The sequence below is a fragment of the Heterocephalus glaber genome, unplaced genomic scaffold, assembly GCF_053883595.1.
Source record: "Heterocephalus glaber isolate CG9 unplaced genomic scaffold, H.glaber_assembly_v1.0 deba00001457, whole genome shotgun sequence".
Classification (NCBI taxonomy): Eukaryota; Metazoa; Chordata; class Mammalia; order Rodentia; family Bathyergidae; genus Heterocephalus; species Heterocephalus glaber.
The window spans coordinates 13,756,071-13,781,463 of NW_028258305.1; the positions used below are offsets into that span (position 1 = coordinate 13,756,071).

Sequence of the window (25,393 nt, forward strand, 5' to 3'; positions counted from 1 at the left end):
CAGCAGGGGAATAGCTGGGTCAAATGGGACTTCCAGCCCTAGTTCTTTGAGGTATCTCCATACTGATTTCCACAGTGGTTGCACCAATCTACACTCCCACCAACAATGAAGAAGGGTTCCATTTTCCCCACAACCCCGCCAGCATTTGTTATTGGTCAATCTGCTTTAAATTAGTATGTAGTGAAATCATTTTTCAGTTGGTGCTGGTAAATTTAATTCTTAGAGAAAATACATGGGGTTACATAAAAAATAATATCTAGTTCTATAGTCCTTTTCGTTTGTTTTTGGTACTGGGTATCGAACTTGGGTCCTTGCACTTGTGAGGCAGGCGATGAAACCACTGAGCTAAATCCCTGGCCCTATAGTCCTTCTTTTCTCTCCTCCAAGATTTCTATCTGGACTATCTGTACATGTATAACTATAAATTGTACATTTATTTGACACTATAAAGAACTCTTCAGGACTGAGAGGAATTCTGAAATAGAAGTCATTTGATACGTCTAGAAGAAAAGAACTTTTCTTCTATCTTCTTTTTTCCTTTTCACATTATTCCAAGACATTTCATTTTTTAAATTCATTAAGTTTATTGGTACATTTTAGGTATACAATGTGATGACATTCATCATTGGGAATTTGTACCTGTACATGATATATCTCGGTTCTTATTTTTTCCCCATTCCCTTGCCCTCCCTTTAACCCCTCCACCCCTCCCTATTTACAAGGACTGTTTCTGGCCAGGGATTTAGCTCAGTGGTTCTGCTGCCTGCCTCACAAGTGCAAGGACCTGAGTTCGATCCCCGGTACCAAAAAAAAGAGAGAGCAAACAAAGACTGTTTCTGTTTTTTCCTTTTCTCATATTTTTTCCTTTCCCTTCTTTCCTTTCCCCTACCACATTTCATTATTAACAATCAGATTGATTGATTTGAATGATTTGATTGCCTTCTCTGATATTATTTCTCTCTTGGAAGGATCTAGTTGGGCAAAAGATAAAAGTTTCAACTTGCATCTCTGGATACTTGGAACTGGAAAACAAATACCAAAAGAAATTATGTTTGAAATGATTTGGCTTAGAGAGGATATCTGAATCAAAGCAGAGAGGGCTTGAGATTCATACCAAGAATTGATTATAGAATGAGTCCGTGATCTAGTAAGCAAAGAAGACCAAAGCTAGAAGAGCCTATAGAAATGGATTCTTATATAGGCAACTGGATTTTAGAATAAATGCAGTCTAATGTTCCAGCTATTACTGCCATGAAGGAATGGGGGTTCCACACTGGTAGACTTTTCAGCATTTTCAAGAGATGCTGAAAATATGATTTTCCTAAATTTTAAAATATATCATGGATTAGTTGAAATTGCCAGCTGTATCCTACCTGTGACATATGAGTTTGCATCCTCTACTTTAATACATTTTCTGTGTATTTTCAAAGATATCCATGAGTGTTCTTCTGAAATCTGTTTCTTCTAGAAAACTGATATGGAAGGTGATCATGGTATCACTGCAATTGTATTATTGCAAATTGCAAATTTTTTTTTTTTGGTACCGGGAATCGAACTTGGGACCTTGCCCTTTCCAGGCAGGCAGTGGAACCACTGAGCTAAATCCCCGGCCCTGCTAACAGCTAATTGCATTAGCATCTCAATTGTCTTGGATTGTTGGAGCACATCACAGGGGTACATGAAATAGAGGAAGGCCAGGAATAGCAAGTTGCTTCACTGGGAAGACCACAAATAGTGACTTTTATTTTATTATTGAATTTTATTTTGATTTGAGTGGATAGTAGTATGATATCAAAGAAAGAACATGTATCTCCTACTTAATTATGTTCTCCTGGTACTTGGCATTGATTAATATCTATCTATCTATCTATCTATCTATCTATCTATCTATCTATCTATCTATCTAAACTCTGGGCCTTTACACTGACCTACATCACAGCCCTTTTTGATTTTTTTTTTTATGGTACTGGGGCCTTTTTGACTTTTGAGACAGGGTCATACTAGGTTGCCAAGTTGCCCGGGCTGCACTGGAACTTAGGATCGTCCTGTCTCATCTTCCAAAGGGTAGGATTATAGGCAGGTGGTGTGCCACCGTGTCCAGTTTCCTTATTTTGTATCTTGGTAGATCAAGTGTCTTCCTGGATAACTTTCTCTAGATATTGTCTAGCTATTGTCTATCTGGGGGATACCAAACACTAGAAATGTATCAGGGATAGAAATCATAATTTCAAGTTTCAGAGAAAATTTTGATCACTTCTGTTCCTTATGTACACCAGTCCTTTCTGAAATCCTCATGAGCAAAATTTGGCAACCATAAATTATTTGTAACATTTCTGTTTTTAAAAATTTTTGATGATTAATTTTTGCATGGGTAATGCATATACAAGATTAAGGAAAAAAGAAAGCCAATACAGGAGAGTATATGAAGGAAGTTTAGGCCCTTTTCATCTCAGACCCATTGCTTCTCTGCAGGCACACCCACTGTGTTTTTTGCTATTCTTTCTTATATTATTTTCTTCTGTTATTCTTCCTGAGTATTCTTTGCTTAATCCCATTGGAAACCATGAATGTATAGTGATGAGAGGTTTCCTACAGTTGTATTTGACATCTTGAAAGTAGAAATCCAGTTAGGAATTGAGAATATTGCTTAACCAGTATGAGTTGATAGGTGAGAAAAACAGGTGAAGGGAGTTCAGGCTCTTAAGGTTTAAATGAACTCAGAGACTAGATTTGGAGGGAGTAAGAGAATATATGTAATTAAAAAAGAATTGAGAAGACGAGACTTGGTATTAGATTTTTTGTGTTTTTTTTGAGACAGGATCTCACTATTATAGTCTAGGCTTGAATTCACTATGTAAACAGGCTGGCCTTGAACGCTAGATGATCCTCCTTCAACCTTCTGAGTACTAGGGATATTTGAATTTGCTGGAAAACTTTTAGATATGTTTGTTAATTGTGGTTTTTTTTGGTATCTGGGATCGAACTCGGGACCTTACGCTTGTGAGGCAGGCGCTGGAACCACTGAGCTAAATCCCCAGCCCAATTGTGTTTCATTTTTAAAAATCTGTAATTGTTTGCAAAGCTTTTGATCTATATTATTTTAGAAAAAATTCATTATCATAGGAAGAAAAAAAATTATATTTCAGGTCATAGAGTATGTTACCGCATATAAATCCATTCTTACTTCAATCAAAAAAGAATATGATGCCTTTATTGAGACAATGAAGAAAAGCCAGAGAACTGCATTTTATCTCCATGGGAAACTTAAGGCTTTGGCAGCAGGGCCTACAGCTTTGGTATATCACCAGAGAAGAACAATCCAACTGAAGGAAAAGTGAGTAATTAGTAGCCCAAAAGGTGATAATTATTACTTAATTATGATAATCAGTCAGTGTAATTCTAACCAGTGGTTTGTAGTCTTTTTAATTTCATTTTTCTTATAAAAGCCATATTTTATGTTATCCTCTGCCACCAATTTTTTATGTATTTCAAGTAGAATGTTATTTTTGTTTAAGAATTTCATGATACCTCTTACTATAAGTGGAGGCAAATTGTGGTATCATAAAATGAGATATGCAGGTAACTTCTTGAATGGAAGATTTGATAGTATAATTTCCTGAGTATTGTCTGAAGTACTTAATCCTGTGATACATAAAGGTAGTAACCTACTGGAGAGAATAGTGTTCACTCTTGTTGAGTAGTCTTATGTTTTCAGTGTTACTTTTAGCAAATGTTAAATTATTTGTGTAGATAATTTCAAAATTACCTTGGAAAATTGTGCAGTTTTACTTCCATTTCTGATAATATGGTTGCCTAAATTTTGGAATAAACCTTCTTCCTGGAGAAAAATGCTACCTAAAATGTTTTTTTAAAACCTCTCTAAAAACATCAGAAAGCTGATTAGAGAGTAAGAGATTATCAGGGTAAAATCTAACAAAAGATAAGCAGAGCATGAAAGGTGTTTTGGCCCTGAGAACATTTTGCTAAAACTAGTGATCAAAAATTTCAGCTTTTACTGTCCAGTGGGATTAAAAACAAAGTCTAGGATCTACCCAAGAGGTGCAGTCTACTAGGCAGCACTCCCCATATACAGCTAGGAAGATAAAGGGCTGCAGCCTAGTAGAATGAAACACAAGTTAATTATTTCACCTCTGGGAACTGCATAGAAAATTGCCTTCTGCTCAGCAGACTTCTGATGGGTACAAGGCTTATTGTATTTTGGGGGTGATGGTATGTTCTAGAATTAGGTAGTACTGATGGCTGAACAACTTTGAATATATTAAAATTTACTGAATTATATACAAGAGTGAATTTTAAAGTGTATGAACTATATCTCAATGAGGCTGATATGTAAAGATCTGGAAGATAAGAGTGAGAAGGTCATACTGTATCTAATCACGACTCTAAAAATAGAAAATAGAACATAGAAGAGGGATAACATTTGAAGAAATAATGGCTGAAAGTTTTCTAGAACTGGTAAGAAGTACCAGTTTACAGGTTCAAGAAACTCAAAGAATTCCAAGTATGATAAATGCTAAGAAATGCTCAATTAGATTCATCATTATGAAGTTGTTAAAAACAAGGTGATCATAAAAGTAGCATAGAAAGGAGCAACAATCAGATACTTTCTCATGCATGTGGTAGCATGTATTGGAATGCCATTCTTTTTTATGGCTGAGTAATACTCCATTGCATGTAATATTATCTGTATATTCTACATTTTGTTTATCCATTCATCTATTGATGGACTGTTGGGTTGTTTTGTGCATGATGTCACTATGAACATTCATTTACAAGTGTCCTAGTCCCCACTTTCAATTCTTTAGGAAATTTGTTATTTTATTTCCACAGTCTATTTTATTTACTTTCCACTATTTTATCTCCACAGTCTCCTTTTCATAAATACTGCAAACTCTTACTCTGAGCCAGCTGTAGTTACCAGAAGTTCTGTATAATAATCAGAAGTTGGCAGCAGTTATCCACTAACAAAGTGGTTATTTCTCTTTTGTTTTGGTCCTGGGGCTTGAACCCAGGTTTGAACCTAAGGTCTCATATTCAGTCACCTCCCCAGTTCTTTTTTATTATTTTTTTGAGACAAGATCCAAGTTGCCTCGGCTGGGCTCAAACTTGTGATCCTCCTGCCTCAGCCTCCTGAGTAGCTGGGATTACAGGTGTGTGCCATCATGCTTGGTGACAGATTAGGTTTTAATTTGAAAGAAAAACTGTCATTTATTTATTGACAAAGATTCTCTATCAAACTCTACTTAGGCTTCACTGAACTCTTTTTCTTTTTTTATTCTTTTGATTTTTTGAGACAGGGTCTTGCTTTGTAGTTCATGCTGGCCTCAAACTCACTATGTAGCCCAGGCTAGCCTCGAACTCACAGCGATCCTCCTGGCTCTGCCTCCCAAGTGCTGGGATCACAGGCATGTGCCACCACTCCCGGAAACTGAACTCTTTTTCAACTAGGCTTGACTTTTGGACTTTCATATTCATCTGGGTACTGTTCAGTTTTAGCAAGAATCCTGTCAAGTTGTTTTAGACAGAACTCCCACCTCTTGATATTTGGTCATCTTCAGTGTCTGACACCACATGTTGACTATCCATTTGGGCTGCCATCTAGGGAAGCCAGTGGTAGGTGAGTTTATCTGGAGTCTCTCCTTCCAGTGTTTCCTCTTAGTAATTTTCCACCCCCTCCTTCTTGACTACAGATTCCCACTTGGCAAAGCTGTATTTAGAGTTGAGCCTAATCTTTCTCCCCCAGTGCAAAACCCCATTGCATCTGTTGCCATGGCCCCTCTTGCTTCAGTAGTCATCTTTACCTTGTTTTAACAAGTGTCATGAATTATTTTTCTGTAACAGTATGTAATTTATTTTAATTTGTTATTTCCTAATTTATTTTTTGGTACCGGGGATCAATCTTGGGTCCTCATGCTTGCGAGGCAGGCGGCGGAACCACTGAGCTAAGTCCCTGGCCTTCCTAATTTATTTTAATCTATTTCTCCTTTATGCCAGTAAAGCTAGGATGAACATTTCAAATAATCTGTAAAACAAAGTTTTGAGCCAGGCACAGTGGCACACTCCTGTAATTACAGCTACTCGAGAGGCTGAGGGAGGCTTACGAGTTCAAGGCCAGTCTAGGCAACATACCAAGACCCTGTCTCAAATACAAACAAATAAATAAATGAACAAATAAAACAAGAAAGCAAGTAGAAAGGGGGAAGAAAGGAATAAACAAATGACTGAAGGAAGGAATTGATATTAATTTTAGATTTTTAAGATTCTCTTCTGAATGAACTTAATTTTACCTCAGAGAAGTGATATCCTTCCTCTAGTTCTAGGATCAACATTACTGCATTTGGATGAATAAAGATCCTCAAAGATACCAGGTTCTAATCCCTATAAGCTGTAATTTTTAACTTAATTTGAAAAACAGTCTTTGCACATAAGACTGAATTAAGGCTTTTGACATATAGAAATTAAACAGATGGGCCCTAGACCCAGTCATGAGTACCTTTATAAGAGGGAGGCAGAGGGATCTTTGACACAGGGATAGAAGACAGTGTGACTGTGGAGAAAAAGATTGAAGTTTTGTAGCCACAGAATTTTGCAGCCCTCAGAGGCTGACAGAGGCAAGGAACAGATTTTCTCCTAGAGCTTCCAGAGGAAGCACAGCCTTTACAATATTACTTTGGTCTGGTGATACTGATTTTGTATTTCTGCCCTCCAGGACAGTGAGGCAATAATTTCTATTATTTTTAAGTCACTGAGTTTGTATTGATTGTTATAATAGCCACAGAAAACTAATACAAGTATTTACAAAAACAGTTTTTAAATTACAAAAGGAATAGATGTATTTTGAAGTCAGATTATGTTTAACACTTATTAATTTCCTACAGGATTAATAATCATAGTATTAGATTTTACTGATGCTCTGAAAGAAAATAGTTTCATATTTATAAAGTTAACTTTTTCAGGACATTATTTCCTAAACTTCTACCTACTTTATATGATTCAAAATAATTAACCAAAATAATGACTTAACCTGTTTTATTTTAAATCTCATGACTGAAAAATTAAGTTAGTTGAAAGGAACATTCAGAAAGCCTTTCTGTTTTTTCAGAATAAGGATTATTAAAAATAATTCCTTGAAGATTCAATTGCAAATAGATCAACTGAAACAGCTTAGGGCAGAGTATGATGTGAAAGAAGTAAAATACTGTACTTTCATCAAAAATCCTGCAAAACCTATTCCAGGTACTGTATCTCATTTCAAATGTTTACATGAAATCCTAATTATTTCCATTTACTACCTATTAAAATTAATGTAATTGTACTTTTATATGAGCACTATCCAGTTGTATGTTGTACAAACAACATTAGTCAGGGTTTTTAGCTTGATACAGGGGAAACAGAAAACTTTAAACAACCCTAAAAGATCACATGAGTTCCAGTTTGGCTGAATTAAGTATGGTTTATTTATCAACGTCAGCATCACTTGGGAACCAGTTAGAATGGAAATTATTGAACTTCACTGCAGACTTAACCAAGTAAGAAATTAGGTGATTGAGTCTAAGTGTTTTATGGAGTTCTAGTTATTTTAATACACTCTAAATTGAGAACACCAAGGTATAATGTGGAAAAACTGTAGTACATTAAGTTTTGGGGACTATTATTGATTCATGTTGATATTAGCATTCACTGGTTCCATAACTTTAGTATAATAGTATTACCACATTTTAAGAAATTGGAGTATATCCTGGGATTTATCCAGGTTTTGAAGAAGTTTGTATGATGAATGCATAGAGGAGTTGCAAATATTTACCATGGAAAAATAAAGACTTTGAGAATAGATAGTGGTATTCAAAATTTAAATATACTTGGTTAAGCCGAGTGTGGTGGTGCATGTCTGTAATCCTAGTGCTCTGCAAGGCTGAGGTCAGACGACTGCAAATTCAAACGTAGCCTGGGCAATTTATTTACTTAGCAAGATCCTGTCTCAAAAAAAGAAGGGTGTTGATGTAGCTCAGTTGCAAAAGTCCTGGGTTCGCTTCCCAGTACAGATGGTGGTGGTGGTGGTAGTGGTAGTGGTGGTAAGATAAGATACTTGTTAGTGTTTATGCAGAGGCAGAATCAATAAGTGGAAATTTGAGGAAGCCAGATTTGGTCTAATGGGAGAAATTATGCCTTGAAGCTACTCTGTCCTAAAGGATTTTAACTGAGTTTGAATGACCCTCTTGTATTTGGTGGAAGAGGGGATTAGATTAACTTTCAATATAAAATTGTGACTAGCAAACTCAAAATAAGATACATGACAAAGTGCAGAAAAACTGCTAAATTGACTAAACGTTGAGAAGATTCGGGGTAAGAGAATGATTAAACTCCAGTAGGGTTAATCCAGGGGCATTTCTGAAGGAGGAAATTTTGAGATATGGCTTAATGTCAGTAATCAACCCACATGAGAAAGGAAGGCATTTGAGCATTTGAGAGTGTGTGTGTGTGTGTGTGTGTGTGTGTTATAAATAATAAATACAGGGCAGGGGAAAGAGAGAGGAAGAGATCACTGGAGATTTGGCAGGTGTTTGTAAATTTTGCGTTAGAAAAAAATAAATTGATCATCCTAAGACTTAGCTATAGTAGAGTAATGGGAGATTAGGTTAGAGGAAAATCTGTTGATGAAATCCTCACTTGTTAGGCAGGACTCTTCATGTTATTGAGTAAGATATATTGAAGGGTTTTCAAACTATGTTGCTGAGATCGTTAAATTTTTTTCAGATGCTTTGTTCTCGGAACAGTCAGTCTTCTCTGAGTTGTCATTGATGATGTTAAAACTTCTAGCCATTTTTAATTTTGTGCTTTTATACTTAACATTCAGTAAGGAACAAGTTCTGACCTGTCTTTCTAAGATACTGTTTGAGCATAAGAATCATGCATGTGGCTTGGTGTATCAGTTAGTGTTCACTAGAGGACTAGAGTTAATGTAAGATACATTAAATAATATATATATATATATGGATTTACAAGGTGGGCTTACAGTGGCCACCTGCAGAATTAGGTGTGAAAGAATGTAAAAGTCAAAGACTGGGAGCTCACTGTAGATTACTGTGCAACTTTGTATCAGGAAGCCAGAGTGTCTGCACTGAAAGGCTGTAGAGTCTATACTGGAAGGCTGGAGAGTCTGTGATGGAAGCCTGGTGAGGGACGTCAAATGGCAATGGTGAAGACCTGATCTTTTCTGAAGAAACAGAAGCGATACTTCCTTCTTCTGTTTATTTATTCTAACCAGGCTACAAACCTACTGGTTGTTGCCACCCACACTCAGGATGGGTCTTCCCTCCTCAGTTAGTCCATTATTTGGACACACCCAGAACTACACTAAGCCAATCAGCTAGGCATTTCTTAGTTAAACTGACGCAACAAATGGAAATAAAGTCTTTGTAAATAGGGAAGGGTGGAGGGTGTGAAGGGAGGGCTAGGAATGGGGAAAAAATAAGAACCAAGATGCATTATGTAAAGGTACAATTCCCAATTGGCGAAGCCCAACCGACCTCCAAGGCTGCTTGACAAAGTTCCAGCTTGGGGAAAAGAAGGGTGGAACACATCGTACCCTCATGTTTTATTTTTTTCATGCCATAATGTTTAAAATTGTTACTCTGGTCACAGGAGTCATTGTGTTTGTGACTAACAACAAACTCTCCATAAGGCAAATTGGCAGTGATGTATTGAAATCTGATCTGGCTCAAAAGTTCCAAATTCCAGTTTCTCTTAGTTCTATTGCCACATCCACTTCTAAAGAAACCTCTCCTGAAACTCCCTCTGTTTTCCCACTACTATAACTCCCCCCTCTTATTGCTGACCTTCTTATTACTAAAGGGGTCTTATGAAGAGGTTGAAAGGACAGACTTTAGATGTAAGAAATAGTGGGAAATAAGAAATAGAGAGAAAGTTGGGACAGGTAAATGCATTAAGGAGGCAAGTTATTCAATATTTCTCACAGGGCTGAAAATATCTCCTGCTCATGAACTAGGAACCCAAATGACAGTTAGTTAAGATAAATAGAGGTATAGAGAGGTAGAGAGCTAATAGCAAACTATATTAACTGTTGTGCAGTTTCTCAAGGGCTAGCTGGTGACCACAAGTTTGACATTTAATTAATTAAATCTTGCTTGTACTCCCGCTGTAGAGATTTTAATTAAGTTACCCTCTGGAGATTTTGATTAAGTTCCATTCTGTTCTACCTAGGTATGGAAAAATAAGGGGACAATTGTGATTTTAAGAAATGTATTCATGATGTTCAATGAAATGAATCAGCTTAGAGAAACATACTATTTAGTAAAAATAACCTTTACCTCACTAGATGTTGCTAAGGCAACCTAAAATGTAAACATATTCCGCCCAATGCCTCTTAGCTACTGCTTAAAGATATAAAAATAAATCAGACCCTGAGACTTCTCAGAGGGAACCTGAACATTGCTTGCAACGGTTCTTTTCTCACTCGCCGGCCCAAGACCTCTCCCCTTCCTACCTTGCATCGACTGCAGCTGGTCTGCGGCACCCTATGAGAAATGTAATTGTGTTGTATACCTACAATGTACCAATAAAAGAATTTAATAAAAAAAAAAACTGACACAACAGTTAACTATCACACTGGACCTGTTTGATTTGTTTCTTTTTTTCCATAGGTATGACTCTCCATGAATCTGTCAATTTAGATGCTCTCAGTAAATATATGAAACATCTTGAAGATAAGTATGCAGAAATTAAACAAGCCATGTCAATAAACTATGTACCAGCTCAAAAGAAGGCTGATTTAGATAAGGAAATGATTGTGTTATTAAAAAGGCGAGATGTAGCTGAAAGTCTGAACAAAGAATTACAGTTTCGGTATGAAAGTTGATTATATACTTTTTAAGTTTGATGGTTTTATTTGTGTTTATTTTCCTATTCCACCATTTGATTTTAGGCTCAATATGTTGTTGATGCTTTTTTTTTTTTGTAGTTATCAAAGACTACAGATTGTTTCACATGCACTTACTTCATGGGTAAAATCTGATATGAGCAGCTCATTTCAAGACTTCGTGGACCAAATTCAGAAAACCAAAGGTTCAAGTGGTAGTCTGCCTGCCTATCTATCTATCTGTCTATCTGTGTAATTTATCCCCAGTGCTGGAGATTGAAACCAGGGCCTTGTACATGCTAGGCAAGCACTCTGTCAATGAACAACATCCCCGCAACTCCCTCTCCTTTTTAAAAATTTTGTGGCAGGGTCTTGCTAAATTACCCACACTAGCCTTGAACTTGTGATCCTCCTGCCTTAGCCTCTAAACTACCTGGGCTTACAGGTATGTGACACCATGCCTGGCTTGTCTGTATTTTTTTAATTAGCACAAACAGTGGGAAACATTGTTCCCCAGAAAGCTTAAAAGAATGAAGTTTCCTGAGATTGAGTTTAAAGAAAACTGTTAGTTCTCTGTTACTCTTTGGGTTTCTTCCTTCCATAGCTGTCAGATTATTGGTAAAGAACAGATTTGGTGAGCCAAAGAGAAATGCCTAAAAGCACAGAGGAAAGTGACAGGGAGGCCACTTAGTTTAGGAAGAGGTTGGTATTTTGAAATGAGAGCTATAATTGTTGATATTAAAATGTGTTTATTATTTTCTATAGATAAGTAACCTCAAATATGGTGATCCTTTCAGTATTTACAGGTGACCAAGGCATTGTTGAAGAACTGCTTGAAGATGATCCAAGCAGGGCAAAAGATGCTGAAATTGTGCTGTACTACATTGAAAGGCAAATATTTTAAAAGCTTCAATTTTCCATGTTTAAACGACCACATTTATGTTTATTTGGTGTCTTTTTTTTTTTTGAGACAGAGGTCTTGCCATGTTCTTGAAGCTATGTTCCAATTTGAGATCTTCCAATCTCAGCCTCAAGCCTCCTGAGTAGTAGGGATTACAAGTGTGTGACATTGTCTCTTGATGAGCTATAGTTGTCAGTTGTAGACCTTTTTGAGACAGGGTCTCACTATGTAGTTCAGACTGACTTTGAACTCGTTATATAGCCCATGCTGGCTTTGCACTCATAATGATCCAGGCTCCCAAGTGCTGAGATTACAGGAATGTGCCACCACACCTGGCTAGTTGTCAACTTTTATATCTTTAAAATTCTAGCCAACAATTAGAAAATAAACTAGTTTTTTTCATAGATTCTTTGTGAAAAAATACTAGAGTCTAGGAGATTTTTCATAGGAGATAGGATTGTAGTGTTGGTATAAATTTTATTTGTATCTTTATTGGACTCCCTGTCAACTTGATGTTATTAAATGTTTTTGAGAATATTTTCTTGATTCACATTATCCTTGCCAATTCTGTCTTTTTTCTCATTATTTCCATTGTATAACATATTAATATGGCCTATTTCTTTCTAATACTTAATTTGTGTAATATTTAATGGAGATACAAAGAAGATTGACTGTATTCTTTAAAATTAATTTGCATGCTGTAAAGCCAGTATTTAATGAACTTATGTAATATTCCTAGTCTTATTTTCTCAATTTTTTACTAGTATATGTGTGCAATACATAGTAAACACATTCATCATGGGGGAATTAGTACATGTACATATTGTATCTTGATCTTTTTTACTTCTCCTTTCCCTACCCTCCTATCTCCCCATGTCTCCACATTCCTTTTCCATCCTTTAAAAAAATAATTTTGATTGGGCCAGGGATTTAGCTCAGTGGTTCTGCCGCCTGCCTTGCAAGCGCAAGGACCCAAGTTTGATTCCCGGTACCAAAAAAAAAAAAAAAAAAAAGAAATTCAAAAGTAACTTTGATCCATTGATCCTTTATATTTTTTATTATTCTCTCTCTCTCTCTCTCTCTCTCTCTCTCTCTCTCTCTCTCTCTCTCTCTCTCTCAGGGTGTCTATATAGTTCAGGCTGGCCTTGAACTCACTATGTATCCCTGGCTGACCTTGAACTCCCAGAAGTCCTCCTATCTCAGCCTCCTGAGTGCTGGGATTCCAGGTGTGCACCACCACACCCAGCTATTTTTTTTTTCTTTTTTTTGGTACCGGGGATCTAACTTGGGAATCTAACTCAGGGCCTTGTGCTTTCGAGACAGGCAGCAGAACCACTGAGCTAAATCCCCAGATCCCCAGCTATTTTCTTTTATTCTCAGTTTCATTAATTTCACTCTGATCTTTTTAATTTCTTTCCTCTATTAGTTTCAGATTGGGCTTATTTGGGGTTTTTTGGGGGGGGTACAGGGGATCGAAATTGGGACCTTGTGCTTTCGAGGCAAGCGGCGGTACCACTGAGCTAAATCCCTGACCGATTGGGCTTATTTGTAAGACCTTGAAATGCATTACTAGATTATTTATTTGTGATCACGCTATCCTTTTTATGTGTGTACTTATAGCTATAAACTACCCTTGTAGAACTGTTTTTATTGTCTCCTACATTTTACGCTTCTTTTTTGGTACCAGGGATCGAACTTGGGACCTTGTCCTAGGTTTTAATATGTTGTTTTTTGTTTTTTGTTTTTTTGGTACTAGGGATCAAACTCACACCTTGCACTTGCAAGGCAGTCGTGGCACCACTGAGCTACATCCCTGTCCCTTAGTTTTTGTTTTTTATAAGGTGGGGTATGCCAACATTCAATGCATAGATATTTACAATTGTTATATCCTCCTGTGGAATTGTTCCCTTTCCCAGTATATGGTGTCCATCTTTATCTTTTCTGAGCAATTCTGGCTTGAAGTTTTTTGTGTCTGAAAATAAGATAGCTAGTCCTGCTTGTTTCCAGGCTTTGTTTGAATGGTGTATCATTTTCCATCCTTTCACTTTTAGTCTGTGTACTTCTTTTTGGATGAGTGGCATCTTCTGTAGGAAAAATACGGTTGCATTTTGTTTTTTAATTCAATCTGCCAGTCTGTGTCTTTTGACTGGGAAGTTGAGACCATTGATATTGACAGTTACTATGGTAAGGTGTTTATTGAATTGGGATTATTACATCATCACTATTATTATTATTATTATTATTGCATTATTTTGCCAATGCTGCTTCTTCTATTTTTTTTCTGTTTGTATAACTACTCTTCCAGCTAGATGCATACTTTTCTTTGGCTCTTTGTTGCTGGTGGCCTCCCTGTCTCTATTTAAGATTTCTCTGTTTATGGTATTTTCTTCAATGCTAGTTTAGTGGTCATGTATTTCTTCATGATTTCTTTTTCATGGAAAGTCTTTATTTCTCTGTTTTGTCTTTATTTCTTTATTTCTCAATTTTGAAGGCTGATTTTGCAGGATATAAAAGTCTAGGTTGATAGTTGTTTTCTTTTGGGGCATGAAAAATTTCACTCTAAACTCTCTTGGCCTTTAAAGTTTGAGAAATTAGGGCTACTCCATTGTATCACCCTGGGGTTGACAACCCTATCTGGGCTTACCTTGTGTTTGGCATCATTGAAACAATAAGAACCAACAAACCTACCACTATACCATCCTTAACAATGTAGAAGAGATCTGCAATAATAGACACAAAGACAAACCAAATATTGACATACAGTAAATAGCTACTAAAAGTAACCACTATACCACCATTAACAATAGGCAAGAATTCATTAATAATAGCATAGAGTCAACCAAATAGCTAAAAATTAATAGAAGCTTAATAGTAGTAATAATAAAAATGGAGGGGATGGGGAAAAGGAAAATGAAAGAAGTAATATTTGAAAAAGAAAGAAAGGAAGATGAGGAGTGAAAAGAGACAATTCAACTAAAGAATAAAAGAGTTAATAGGATTAGGTAAAAGTAATAGAAAGAGACAAATGAGAATAAGAAAAGGAAAATAAAAAAGAATAAAGGTTCTGAATTCGATCCCCATTACCGAAAAATAAAATAAAATAAAGAAAAGAGCAAAAAATAGGAAAAACAGAAATATGCCCCCCCCCAAAAAAAAACAAAGAAAAAGAGAAACAAGGCTAAAAAATTCCTGTGTGCTTGGTTTCTTCTCAGGGCCTGTGGTATTGGAATCCATCAGATGTGAGTGGGGAATAGTGAGTCATAATGAGGACCTATTTTGTTTCCATGCCTACTTTTTGCTATAGGAATGTTGGATCCTACCCCACCTTTTTGGCGGGGGGCTACCAGGGATCAAACTTGGTACCTTGTGCTTGTGAGGCAGGTGGCAGAACCACTGAGCTAAATCCCCAGCCCCCTGCCCCCACCTTTCTTGCTGGGTATGATCAGTCAGTGGAATGGTATCTACCTTAGGGATGAATTCAATCCAGTGGTTCTTGGTGTTTGTGCCTTTCTTTGTGCCCCAAATCCCTACTATCTCTGACAAGTTTTATGGCCTGTGAGCAACATAGGCTACTTAGGAAACCTCTTGACCTGTACTTTGGCTGACTTTACATTCAGTTAATATTTCTTCTAGGATGATCTTCTAAGCAGATTGCCTTTTTTTCCCTGATAACCCTTTTCATCTTGAGATAATATAGAACAAATTCTGAGCTCATTGTAAATTGACTTCAAGTTCTTACTTTCCATTCTCTGTGACTTTCTTTAAGTTCTACTCTAGGAATAAAGTATAAGAATAAGAGGTTCAAAGTCAGCTGGAAGATGAGAGTATACACTAAGACAAAACAACCCCTCCCCAGAATATTAAAGATTTGAATGAACATCTTACAGCATGAAATCTAGTTGTAGTTTATTAGAATTGCTTTTTGTTTCTATATTATGCCACTATTTTAGTTTGTACTAAATATTTCTAATCAGTTTTCTTTTTTGTGTGTACCATTATAATGCATTATAAAATGCAATGGTTATAGGTTCAATGAATTAATCTCACTTGGTGAATATGAAAAGGCAGCTTGTTTTGCAGCAAATAGTCCTAGAAGAATTCTTCGAAACATGAATATAATGAACAAATTTAAAGGTAAGTCTTTCTCTTTGAAGCTTATATATTATAAATTATACTTTTTCCCACTTGATAGAATGGAAAGAATATTAACTGAGAGGCTAACAATCTAGGATCTAGTCCTTTTTCTGCCGTTTACTGATTCCTGATTTGTAACATGACAAGATTTAATTAGATTTTCTAAATTAAATTGGCGAAACATTTTGAGTATATAGAAAAGCACAGAGAAAGGTGTCTATACTCATGAATTTACTATCAAGATTTAATAAATGTTATATCAGGCGTGTGGTGATGCACACTTGTAATCCCTGCACTCCTGAGGCTGAGTAGAATTGTGAGTTCAAGTCCAGCCTGGACCACATAGTGAGCCCCTATCAAAAAGAAAAAGACAAGTTAATGTTTTGTCAAATTTGCTCCAGATCCTTTTGGAAATCAACTTTCTTGTGGTAAATTAACAAATACACAATAGACTGTACATACCTACTTACACAATTTGTAATATATATGTATATATATCCCATGACATCATCACTCAAAAGTTCCTCATACTCCTCAGTAATTCTTCTCCTCCTGCTACTTCCTACTCTTCTTACCCATCTCTTCACAGCCTCTCCTTCTCCCAGTCTCTAGGTTACCACTAGTTTACTTTCAGTCACCATAGGTTAGTTTGCACTTTCGATAATTTTATATAATTCCAGCCATACACTAGGATGTTCTTTTTATTTTTTGGTACCGAGGATCAAACTCGGGACCTTGTGTTTGTGAGGCAGATGGCAGCACCACTGAGCTAAATCCCCGGCCCAGGATATTCTTTTTCGACTTCTTGCTCTTAAGCATGAACATTTTGAAATTTATATTGATGGATCTATCAATAATTCATTTCTTTTATTGATGAAAAGTATTCCCTGGAATGAATATAATCCTTTATCAGCTACAATTTGCCAATATTTTCTTTTTTCATTCTCTCAGGAATGTCTATCTAAGAGTAGAAGTTTTTAATTTTGTTGATGTACAATTTGTGAAATTTTTTCTTTTGTGGATCATGATTGTAGTGTCATACCTAAGAAATCTATGCCAAATCCACAAAAAGGTTTCTTTTTTTTTATAAGAATGTTATAGTATTAAGTTTACATTTAGGCCTGTAATCCACTTTGAATTAATTTTTGTATATGGTGTGATATATGGGTCAAAGGTAAGGTGTTTTGTTTTGGCCTATAGCTATCCTGTTGTCTCAGGATAATATATTTATTCATTTATTTAATTTATCATCATCATCATTATTATTGCAGTGGTGGAGGTTGAACCCAGGTCCTTGTACACACTAGGCAAGGGCTGTACCTTGAGTTATGTCCCCAACTCTTGTTTTGTGTTTTGAGATGGGGAGTTTCTCTATGTTGCCTAGGCTGAACTTGAACTCACAGGGGGACCTCAGAACTGCTTCAAAAAGTGGCAAGAATGGTAGGATAACTGGCCAGATGTGGTAGGATAACTGGCCAGATGTGGTAGCATCTGGAGGCTGAGGCAGGAGGATTGCCAAGAGTTGAGGCCAGTCTGAACTACATAGAGACCCTCAAAACTGTCCCCTCCCCCCAAAAGGATGACAGGATAAGTATGTTTAAAGCAAGAGGATAGTATTTTGAGGGAGATTAATGGTAATGTGTCTTTTATTGTAATACTTAAAAATTTAAACATTCACCATATACTTTGATCACCCTTTGAATTCAGTTTTTTTTTTTAAGTTTAAAAAGAAATACAGTGCTGGGAATTTAGCTCAGTGGCACTGTGCCTGCCTTGCAAGCTCAAGGTCCTAAGTTCAATCCCTGGAACCAAAAAACAAAAGGAAAGAAATACCATTGAATTCTATATACTGATCTTGTATCTTTTGAATTTGCTAAAATAATTTATTCTGATACTTTCTTAGAATGCTGTATATGGATGATCATGTCATCTACCAGTGGAGACAGTTCTACTTTTCAGTCTAGATTCCTATTTCTTTTTCTTTTTTTGTTGGGCTGTCCAGATCTTCCACTTTTTGTTCTTGTTTTTGTTTTTGTTTGGTACTGGGGATTGAGCTCAGGACTTTGCAGTTGCGAGGCAGGCAGCAGCACCACTGAGCTAAATCCCCAGCCCCTCCAGTTTTTTTGTTGTTGTTGTTAAATTCTTTTATTGGTACATTTTAGGTATACAACACAATTACATTTTTCATTGGGAATTGTACTTTTACATAATGCATCTTGGTTCTTATTTTTTCCCCATTCCTAGCCCTCCCTTCACGCCCTCCACCCTTCCCTATTTACAAAGACTTTATTTCCATTTTTTCCATTTCTCAGCATTTTTCCTTTCCTTCCTTTCCTTTCCCCTGCCCCTCCCACTACCCCTACCCCTTTGGACCTTTTCTTCCAATTGTGCATTATCGATTATTCATTCTAATCATTGGTACATTTTAGGTATACAATATAATGACATTCATCATTGGAAATTTGCACCTTTACATAGTCTCCCTTGGTTCTTGTTTTTCACCCTTGCCCAGCCCTCCCTTCAACCCCTCCATTCCTCCCTATTTACAAAGATTTTGTTCCTATTTTTCCATTTTCTCATATTAATCCCATTCCCTTCTGTCCTTTCCCCTATCCCTCCCACTTCCTTCCCCTTTGCCCCTTTTCTTCCTATTTCACATTACCTATTATACATTTAGTCCTTATTTACACTTTCAGTTTCTCACACCAGAGAAACTATTCGGTATTTACACATGAGTGTCCTCTTTATTTCACCTAAGAGTATCGCCTCAGTGTGCATCCACTTAGCTATAAATGTCTCGAATTTCTCATTTTTTATGGCTGAGTAGTACTCCATTTTATAAAAAAAACACATTTTCTTTATCCAGTCCCCAATTGATGGGCATTTGGTCTGTTTCCAAGTTTTAGCTATCACAAACTGTGCTGCTATGAACATGGGAGCACATATATCACTGTGGTATGATTCTTTTAATTCTTTGGGGAAGCTCCCCAGCAGTGGAATAGCGGGGTCAAATGGGACTTCCAGTCCTAGTTCTTTGAGGTATCTCCATACTGATTTCCACAGTTGTTGCACCAGTCTACACTCCCACCAGCAGTGGAGCAGGGTTCCTCTTTCCCCACAGCCCCACCTGCATTTGTCATTGGTTGATTTCATGATAGCAGCCATTCTTTCTGGAGTGAGGTGGAATCTCAGCATTGTTTTCATTTGCATCTCTCGAATGACCAGTGATGTTGAACATTTTTTCATGTATTTATTTGCTATTTCTACTTCTTTATCTGAGAAATGTCTGTTCAGTTCAGATGCCCATTTTCGGATTGGGTCTTTAAATTTGGGAGGTCTGATTTTTTTAAGTTCTTTATAGATTCGAGATAGTAGACCTTTGTCTGAGGAAAAGCAGGTGAAGATTTTTTTCCCTCCAGTTTTAAATAGAAGAGGTGAGAATGGATATCTCTGTCTTGTTCTTGATCTTAGGGATAAAGCATTTAGATATTCATTATTAAGTATGATATTAACTGTAGGTTTTTCATAGGTGTCCTTTCTGAGGTTAGAGAAATTCCCTTGTATCCATGGTTGATGAGACTTGGATCATGAATGGATATTAGATTTGTGAAATACTTTTTCTAGATTTATTGAATTGATTATGTGGGCTTTTGTCCTTAAGATAGTAATATAATGTATTGCCTTCATGAGGGAAACTACGAAATTCAGTGATTTTACTGTAATTATAGAAATGTAAATCTATCATCATAATCTAATTTTAGAACATGTTTATCATTTTTAAAAGTATACTCATTAATTGTACCTTATGCCCATTAATTCCTCACTCCTTAGTTCCTGGATTCTCTCCAATCCCTAAGCAACCACCAATAATACTTGCTGGTTATACAAATTTGTCTATTCTGAACTTTTCAGGTAAATAGGATCATACAATATGTAGTTTTTTTGACTGCCTTTTGTCACTTAGCATAATTGTTTTTGAGGTTCATTATGTTGCAGAAGTATCAGTAGTTCATTCCTTTTTATGGCCAGATAACATTCTGTTATATGGATATACTACATTTTGTTTATCCATTCATCAGTTGATGGTTTTTCTCCACTTTTTAGATATTATGAATAATGGTTGTATGAATATTTGTGTGCAAGTTTTTATATGCATATATTTTTAATTCTCTTCAGTAGATACCTAGGGTTAAATTGCTGGCTTTCTTGGTAACACTGTGTAACAATTTAGAAAATGCTAAACATTTGGATGTACCATTTTCCATTCCCATCAGAAATGTATAAGGAGTTTGGTGTGGTACACACCTATAATCCTAGTACTCCAGGAGGCTGATGCAGGAGAATTGCAAGTTCAAATCCAAACAGGGCAGTTTAGTGACTTAGTGAGACCTTGTCTCAAAATTTTAAAAAGGGGGATATGGCTCAGTCCTAGGTTCAATCCCCAGTAACACAGAGGAAGGGAAGGGAAGAGGGAAGGGAAGGGAAGGGAAGAGAGAAGGGAAGAAAAGAAGTGTAAGGGTTCCGGGCCAGGGATTTAGCTCAGTGGTTTTGCCGCTTGCTGTGCAAGCGCAAGGACCCAAGTTCGATCCCCAGTACCAAAAAAAAAAAATAATAAGGGTTCCAATATTTTTGCATCCTTATCAATACTTGTTATTGTCTAGTTTTATTGGTTTTTTTGTTTTGTTTTTGTTGTTGTTGTTGTTTTTTAGTACCGGGGATCAAACTCGGGTCCTTGCGCTTGCGCAGCAGGCGGCAAAACCACTGAGCTAAATCCCTGGCCCCTTGTTTTTTTGTTTTTTGTGTTTTTTTTCCTTGTTTTTGTTTTTGAGACAGGGTCTCCTTATGTAGTCCAGGTTGGCCTTGAACTAACTATGTAGCCCAGGATGGCCTCAAATTTATGGCGATCCTCCTGCCTCAGCCTTCCCAGTGCTGGGATTACAGATGTGTGCCACCACGCCTGGTTCTCATTAGGCTTTTGATTTTCATGTCCCTATTGACTAACAGTGTTGAGTATCTTTTTATGTGCTTATTGACCATTTATATGTATTTGGAGAAAAGTTTATTCTTTATTCGTTTTTAAGTTATATTGTTTGTGTTTTTATTACTGGATTGCAAGAGTTCTTTATTTGTTCTAGATAAAAATTCTGTATCAGCTGGGTGTGGTAGTACATGCCTATAATCATAAACTTTTGGAAGCTGAAACAGGAAATCTTTAAGTTTGCAGCCAGCCTGGGCCACCTAGTGAGAGCTTGTCTCAGAAAAATATCTTGTCAGATTTTGCAAATATTTTCTTCCAGTCTGTAGGCTTTTTATTTTCTTGATGGAATTTTTTTAAATCAAAAGTTTTGGCCAGGCATGGTGTCACAGCCTGTAATCATAGTGCTTGGGAAGCTGAGGCAGGAGACTCACCATGAGTTCAAGGCCAGCCTATGCTACATAGTGAGTTCAAGGCCAATCTGAACTACACAGAGAGACCTTGTCTCAATAAATGAATGAGTGAATGAATAAATAAATAAATGGTTTTTAATTTTGATGAAGTCCAACTTACTAATTGCCATGGTATAGATATAGTTGAAGAGTATTCCCTAAGGTTTCATGTGGTGGAAGTTTGGTCCCCACTGTGGCAGTATTAAGAGGTGGGTGGACTTTTCGATGTGAGGCCTAGTGGGAGATTCCGAGGTCACTGGGATACTCACTCAGAAGGGATGGATACTGATCTCACAGAGTGAGTTAGTTGTTCTTATGATTGGTTGATATTAAAGAACCAGCCTGGCCTCTCCCCATCTCTCTGCCTTCTTGTCTCACCATGTGATATTTCCCTCTTGCATGTATTCCTGCCTTTGTGTTTTTCTGCTGTCTATGAAGTTATCGCCATAGACCACCATAGCTGAGCTGGTCCCATGCTCTTGAACCTCCAGAACTGTGAGCTATACATGAACTTCTTTTCTTTATAAAATATCCAGCCTTAGGTATTTTATTATAATACTAATAGAAAACAGACTAATATGTCAGTTTTATCTTTTATCAGTGTGCTTTTGGTGTTCTAGTTAGGAAATCTCTGCCTGACATAAGGTCACAAAGATCTGCCCCCTTCATTTTCTTCCAAGAGTTTTATGTATTTAGATCTATGATTTACTTTGAGTTAATTTTTGTATATGGTATGAGGCGTAGGAGTCCAATTTCATTCTTTTACATGATTGGTTGCATTTTGTTTGCCAGTATCTTGTTGAGGATTTTCGCAACTATATTCATTAAAGATATTGACCTATAGTTCTCTTTTTTGGTTGGACCTTTGTCTGGTTTTGGAATCTGAGTAGTAATGCTAGCTTCCAGGAATGACTTTGGGAGTACTGCATCCCAGTTTCAGTTTCATTAAAGATCTTGAAAAGTACTTGTGTTAGATCTTCCCTGAAAAGGGACATTAAATAAAAATCTGGGAAATGGGATATTTTTGGTTCACGAAAGAAAAATAATTTGATGAGTTAAGAACTCAAATTCATTGGTTGCATATACAAATTAAATTTAAAAATGAGTTGTAGTCATGCAGATTTTTTAGTCATGCTAATATGAGATTGAAATACCCCATTTGGTCATTGGCTAAGCCTACATATAAAAGTCAAGATTCCAGTTTGTCATTCTCACTGAATTATTTTCAAAGTTAGAGTGTGTCATGAGAGGCCTAGCCATTAACATATATTGGACACATTTGTGTCTTTCCACAATGTCAGACTTTATTGAATAATAATACATTCATAAGCTATATCAATTTTATTGTCTTTGTCTGGCTGAGTACTCAAGATTTCACTCTATAGCCAATGAGCCAGTCAATCGTTGTTTGTTTGATTGGCTGATGAGTTTTTTGAGATGGGGTCTTACTATGTAGTTCAGGCTGGCCTTGAACTCACTATGTAGCCCAGGCTGGCCTCAAACTCCCATTGGATCCTCCTTTATCAGCCTCTTGAGTGGTGAGATTACAGGTGTGAGCCACCATGCCCAGAAATTATAGGTTCTTTTATTATAATCTTAGTTGCTAATACTGTGGCACCCAAGTTACACATCACACTTTGCACAGTAATATACAGGTTGCAGAACATCTAAGAAAGGGTTAACAACAGCTGCAGGATTTCAAGAGGCAGAACTAAAAGCAAAGGCAGAAACCCCAGAGATCTGAAAAGTCACCATAGATGGCCAATTAAGATTACAGACCAGGCAGAGCTTTTTTGAAGTATGGGCTTGTTGAAATTGCAGAGTTGGGCTGGGAATGTAGCTCAGTGGTGTCACACCTGCCTGGTAAGTGCAAGGTCCAGAGTTCAATCCCTGGTACCAAAAAAAAGAAAAAGAGAGAGAGAGACAGAGAGAGGAAGAAAAGAGAAAGGAAGGAAGGAAGAAAGAAAGAAAGAAAGAAAGAAAGAAAGAAAGAAAGAAAGAAAGAAAGAAAGAAAAGAGAAAAGAGAAAAGAAAAGAAAAGAAATGAAATTGCAGAGTTGGTTCAAAGCCCAAGTCTAGACAGCAAGCACTTTGAGTGCATTGGATCAAGAAGGGGGATCAAGGTAAGCTGAAACTGAAGGACAGAAGAACTGGAGTTTGTCTCCTGTTGATCTCAGGATGCATTCACTATGTGGTCTGATGAGATGACAGGTCAGCATGTGTTGCCACTGTGCCCCAATGTTGGATGCCCCTTTTTTATATGATTCTGGGCTTGTTTTTCTTGATATAATTTTTATATGTCATGTATCCATGTTCCTCCGATTTAATCTGATAAGTTTACAGGTGGTATTTTTTATTATTATGATTAATTTATATATCACTTTATCTCTTATGATTGTGCTGTGTAGGTGGAAGGCATTTGGTTTTGTTTTGTTTTGTGTTTTAAAAATAAGCCTGATGTGTCCAACATCTGGTGGCCATCTGTCTGCACAGACAAGCTGTCAAGTTATTCTGCCTCAGCACTTGCACTCAAAATGGAGCAAACTGCTGTTATGAAATGGAGTCACTGGGGGCAAAGCACAGCCTGAAAGCTATGCTTCTATGTAGCATGGAGTAACTCGCAGCAGGACATAGTCTGTTCTACACAGGGTGTGTCTGAATAAATATGTTGCTCTGAATGTCTAGTTTTATATTTGTTTAATTTGAGTGGTCATAGAGCAATATAGTTTGCCTGAGGAATTTTATCCTTAGTGTATTTGCAACTGCATCTTTCGTTTTGAAGTCATAGGTTTTCTCTGATCATGGCAGATTTGCATTATTAATGGGACAGTCCTATGATTTAGAAAACTGATTGATTGATTGGTACCGGGGACCAAACTCGGGACCTTCCACTTGCAAAGCAGGCAGCAGAACCACTGAGCTAAATTCCCAGCCACAATACATTTATTTTTTCATAGTTCTGGAAGCCAGAAGTCTGAAATCAAGGCATCAAAGGGTTTGTTACCTCCTGCAGGCTCTCAGGAAGCTCTCCTAGCTACTGTTGTCTGTTAGCAATTTTTGGCATCTCTTGGTTTATAGACAAATTACTTTAATATCTACCTCCATCTTCACATGGGATGGATAATGCTGTTTAATTATTATCCAAAGTATGAAGTTTAATCAATACATATGTTAAAGTTTTAGAAAATACAAAGAGATGAAAATAGTAATCTGAAATTAGAAAAACCAAACTATTTCTTAAGGTATCTGACTCAAAACTTTTCTTCTTTTGTAGCTGTTGGGAAAATAAGAGGAAAGCCTCTTCCATTACTCTTATTTTTTGAGGCTATATTTAGCACAAGTCATGCTTTTAGATATCCTGTTGATGCATATCTAACTTTGGAAGGAATCAAATGTGGACTGTCTGAAAAAAGGTTTGATTTAGTTATCAACTGGGTCACCCAAGAAAAGTAAGCAAAATTCATCTTTTAACTCCGTTTTCATATCTGGTTAATACAGTTCTCAAAAATATAACAGTTTTCTTATCAATACCTTATTTAAGCTTGTATTTTAGGACCTTATGGCAATTAATTAGTTAGAAAGTATTTACTAAGGGTTCATGGAGTAATGAGGACCAGTCACATTGAGACCGGAACAAGAGTTGATTCACAGTAGTTCACAAAATGATTTTTGATGAATTCTTGGAGGATGGAAGTTGGACAATGAGGATGGAGAAGGAACATCAGTATCACACTGCTTGGGAGGGAAAGATAGGAACCTGGTTCCAGACAGGCTGTGGGATATATAAGCTGGAAGAACACGGACCAGGGTAACATTTAGAACACATAAACCAACAAGAATAGACAGGAGGTGGCTTCTTGGAGCTCAGTTTCAACACAGATTGGCAGATTTGTGCTAGCTCTTATAGATTGGGTTCCTAGAACCAAAGCGAGACAGGAATTTTGGTGCACAGGATTGATAAAGGGAGAGCTTCTCAGGAAATACCTACTGAGGATTGAGTGACACAGTATAGGGAAGTGACATTGTGCCCTCAG

The 25,393-nt window shown here is 36.8% G+C and overlaps 1 protein-coding gene across 11 annotated transcripts in view; it reads left to right on the forward strand.

The window, feature by feature from the left end:
* Clhc1 (clathrin heavy chain linker domain containing 1) overlaps nt 1-25,393 on the forward strand; it is a 65,150-nt gene that overhangs the window by 19,456 nt on the left and 20,301 nt on the right. For 9 of the 11 annotated variants that reach the window (XM_087216367.1, XM_087216370.1, XM_087216373.1 and 6 more), the window contains 7 exons: nt 3,147-3,334; nt 7,124-7,257; nt 10,683-10,884; nt 11,000-11,112; nt 11,695-11,788; nt 15,826-15,932; nt 24,634-24,808. In XM_087216367.1, coding sequence (XP_087072493.1) covers nt 3,147-3,334; nt 7,124-7,257; nt 10,683-10,884; nt 11,000-11,112; nt 11,695-11,788; nt 15,826-15,932; nt 24,634-24,808 — 1,013 coding nt within the window. The remainder of the gene's footprint in view (nt 1-3,146; nt 3,335-7,123; nt 7,258-10,682; nt 10,885-10,999; nt 11,113-11,694; nt 11,789-15,825; nt 15,933-24,633; nt 24,809-25,393) is intronic. The other 2 variants (XM_004867275.3, XM_087216376.1) reach the window with 1 other exon arrangement.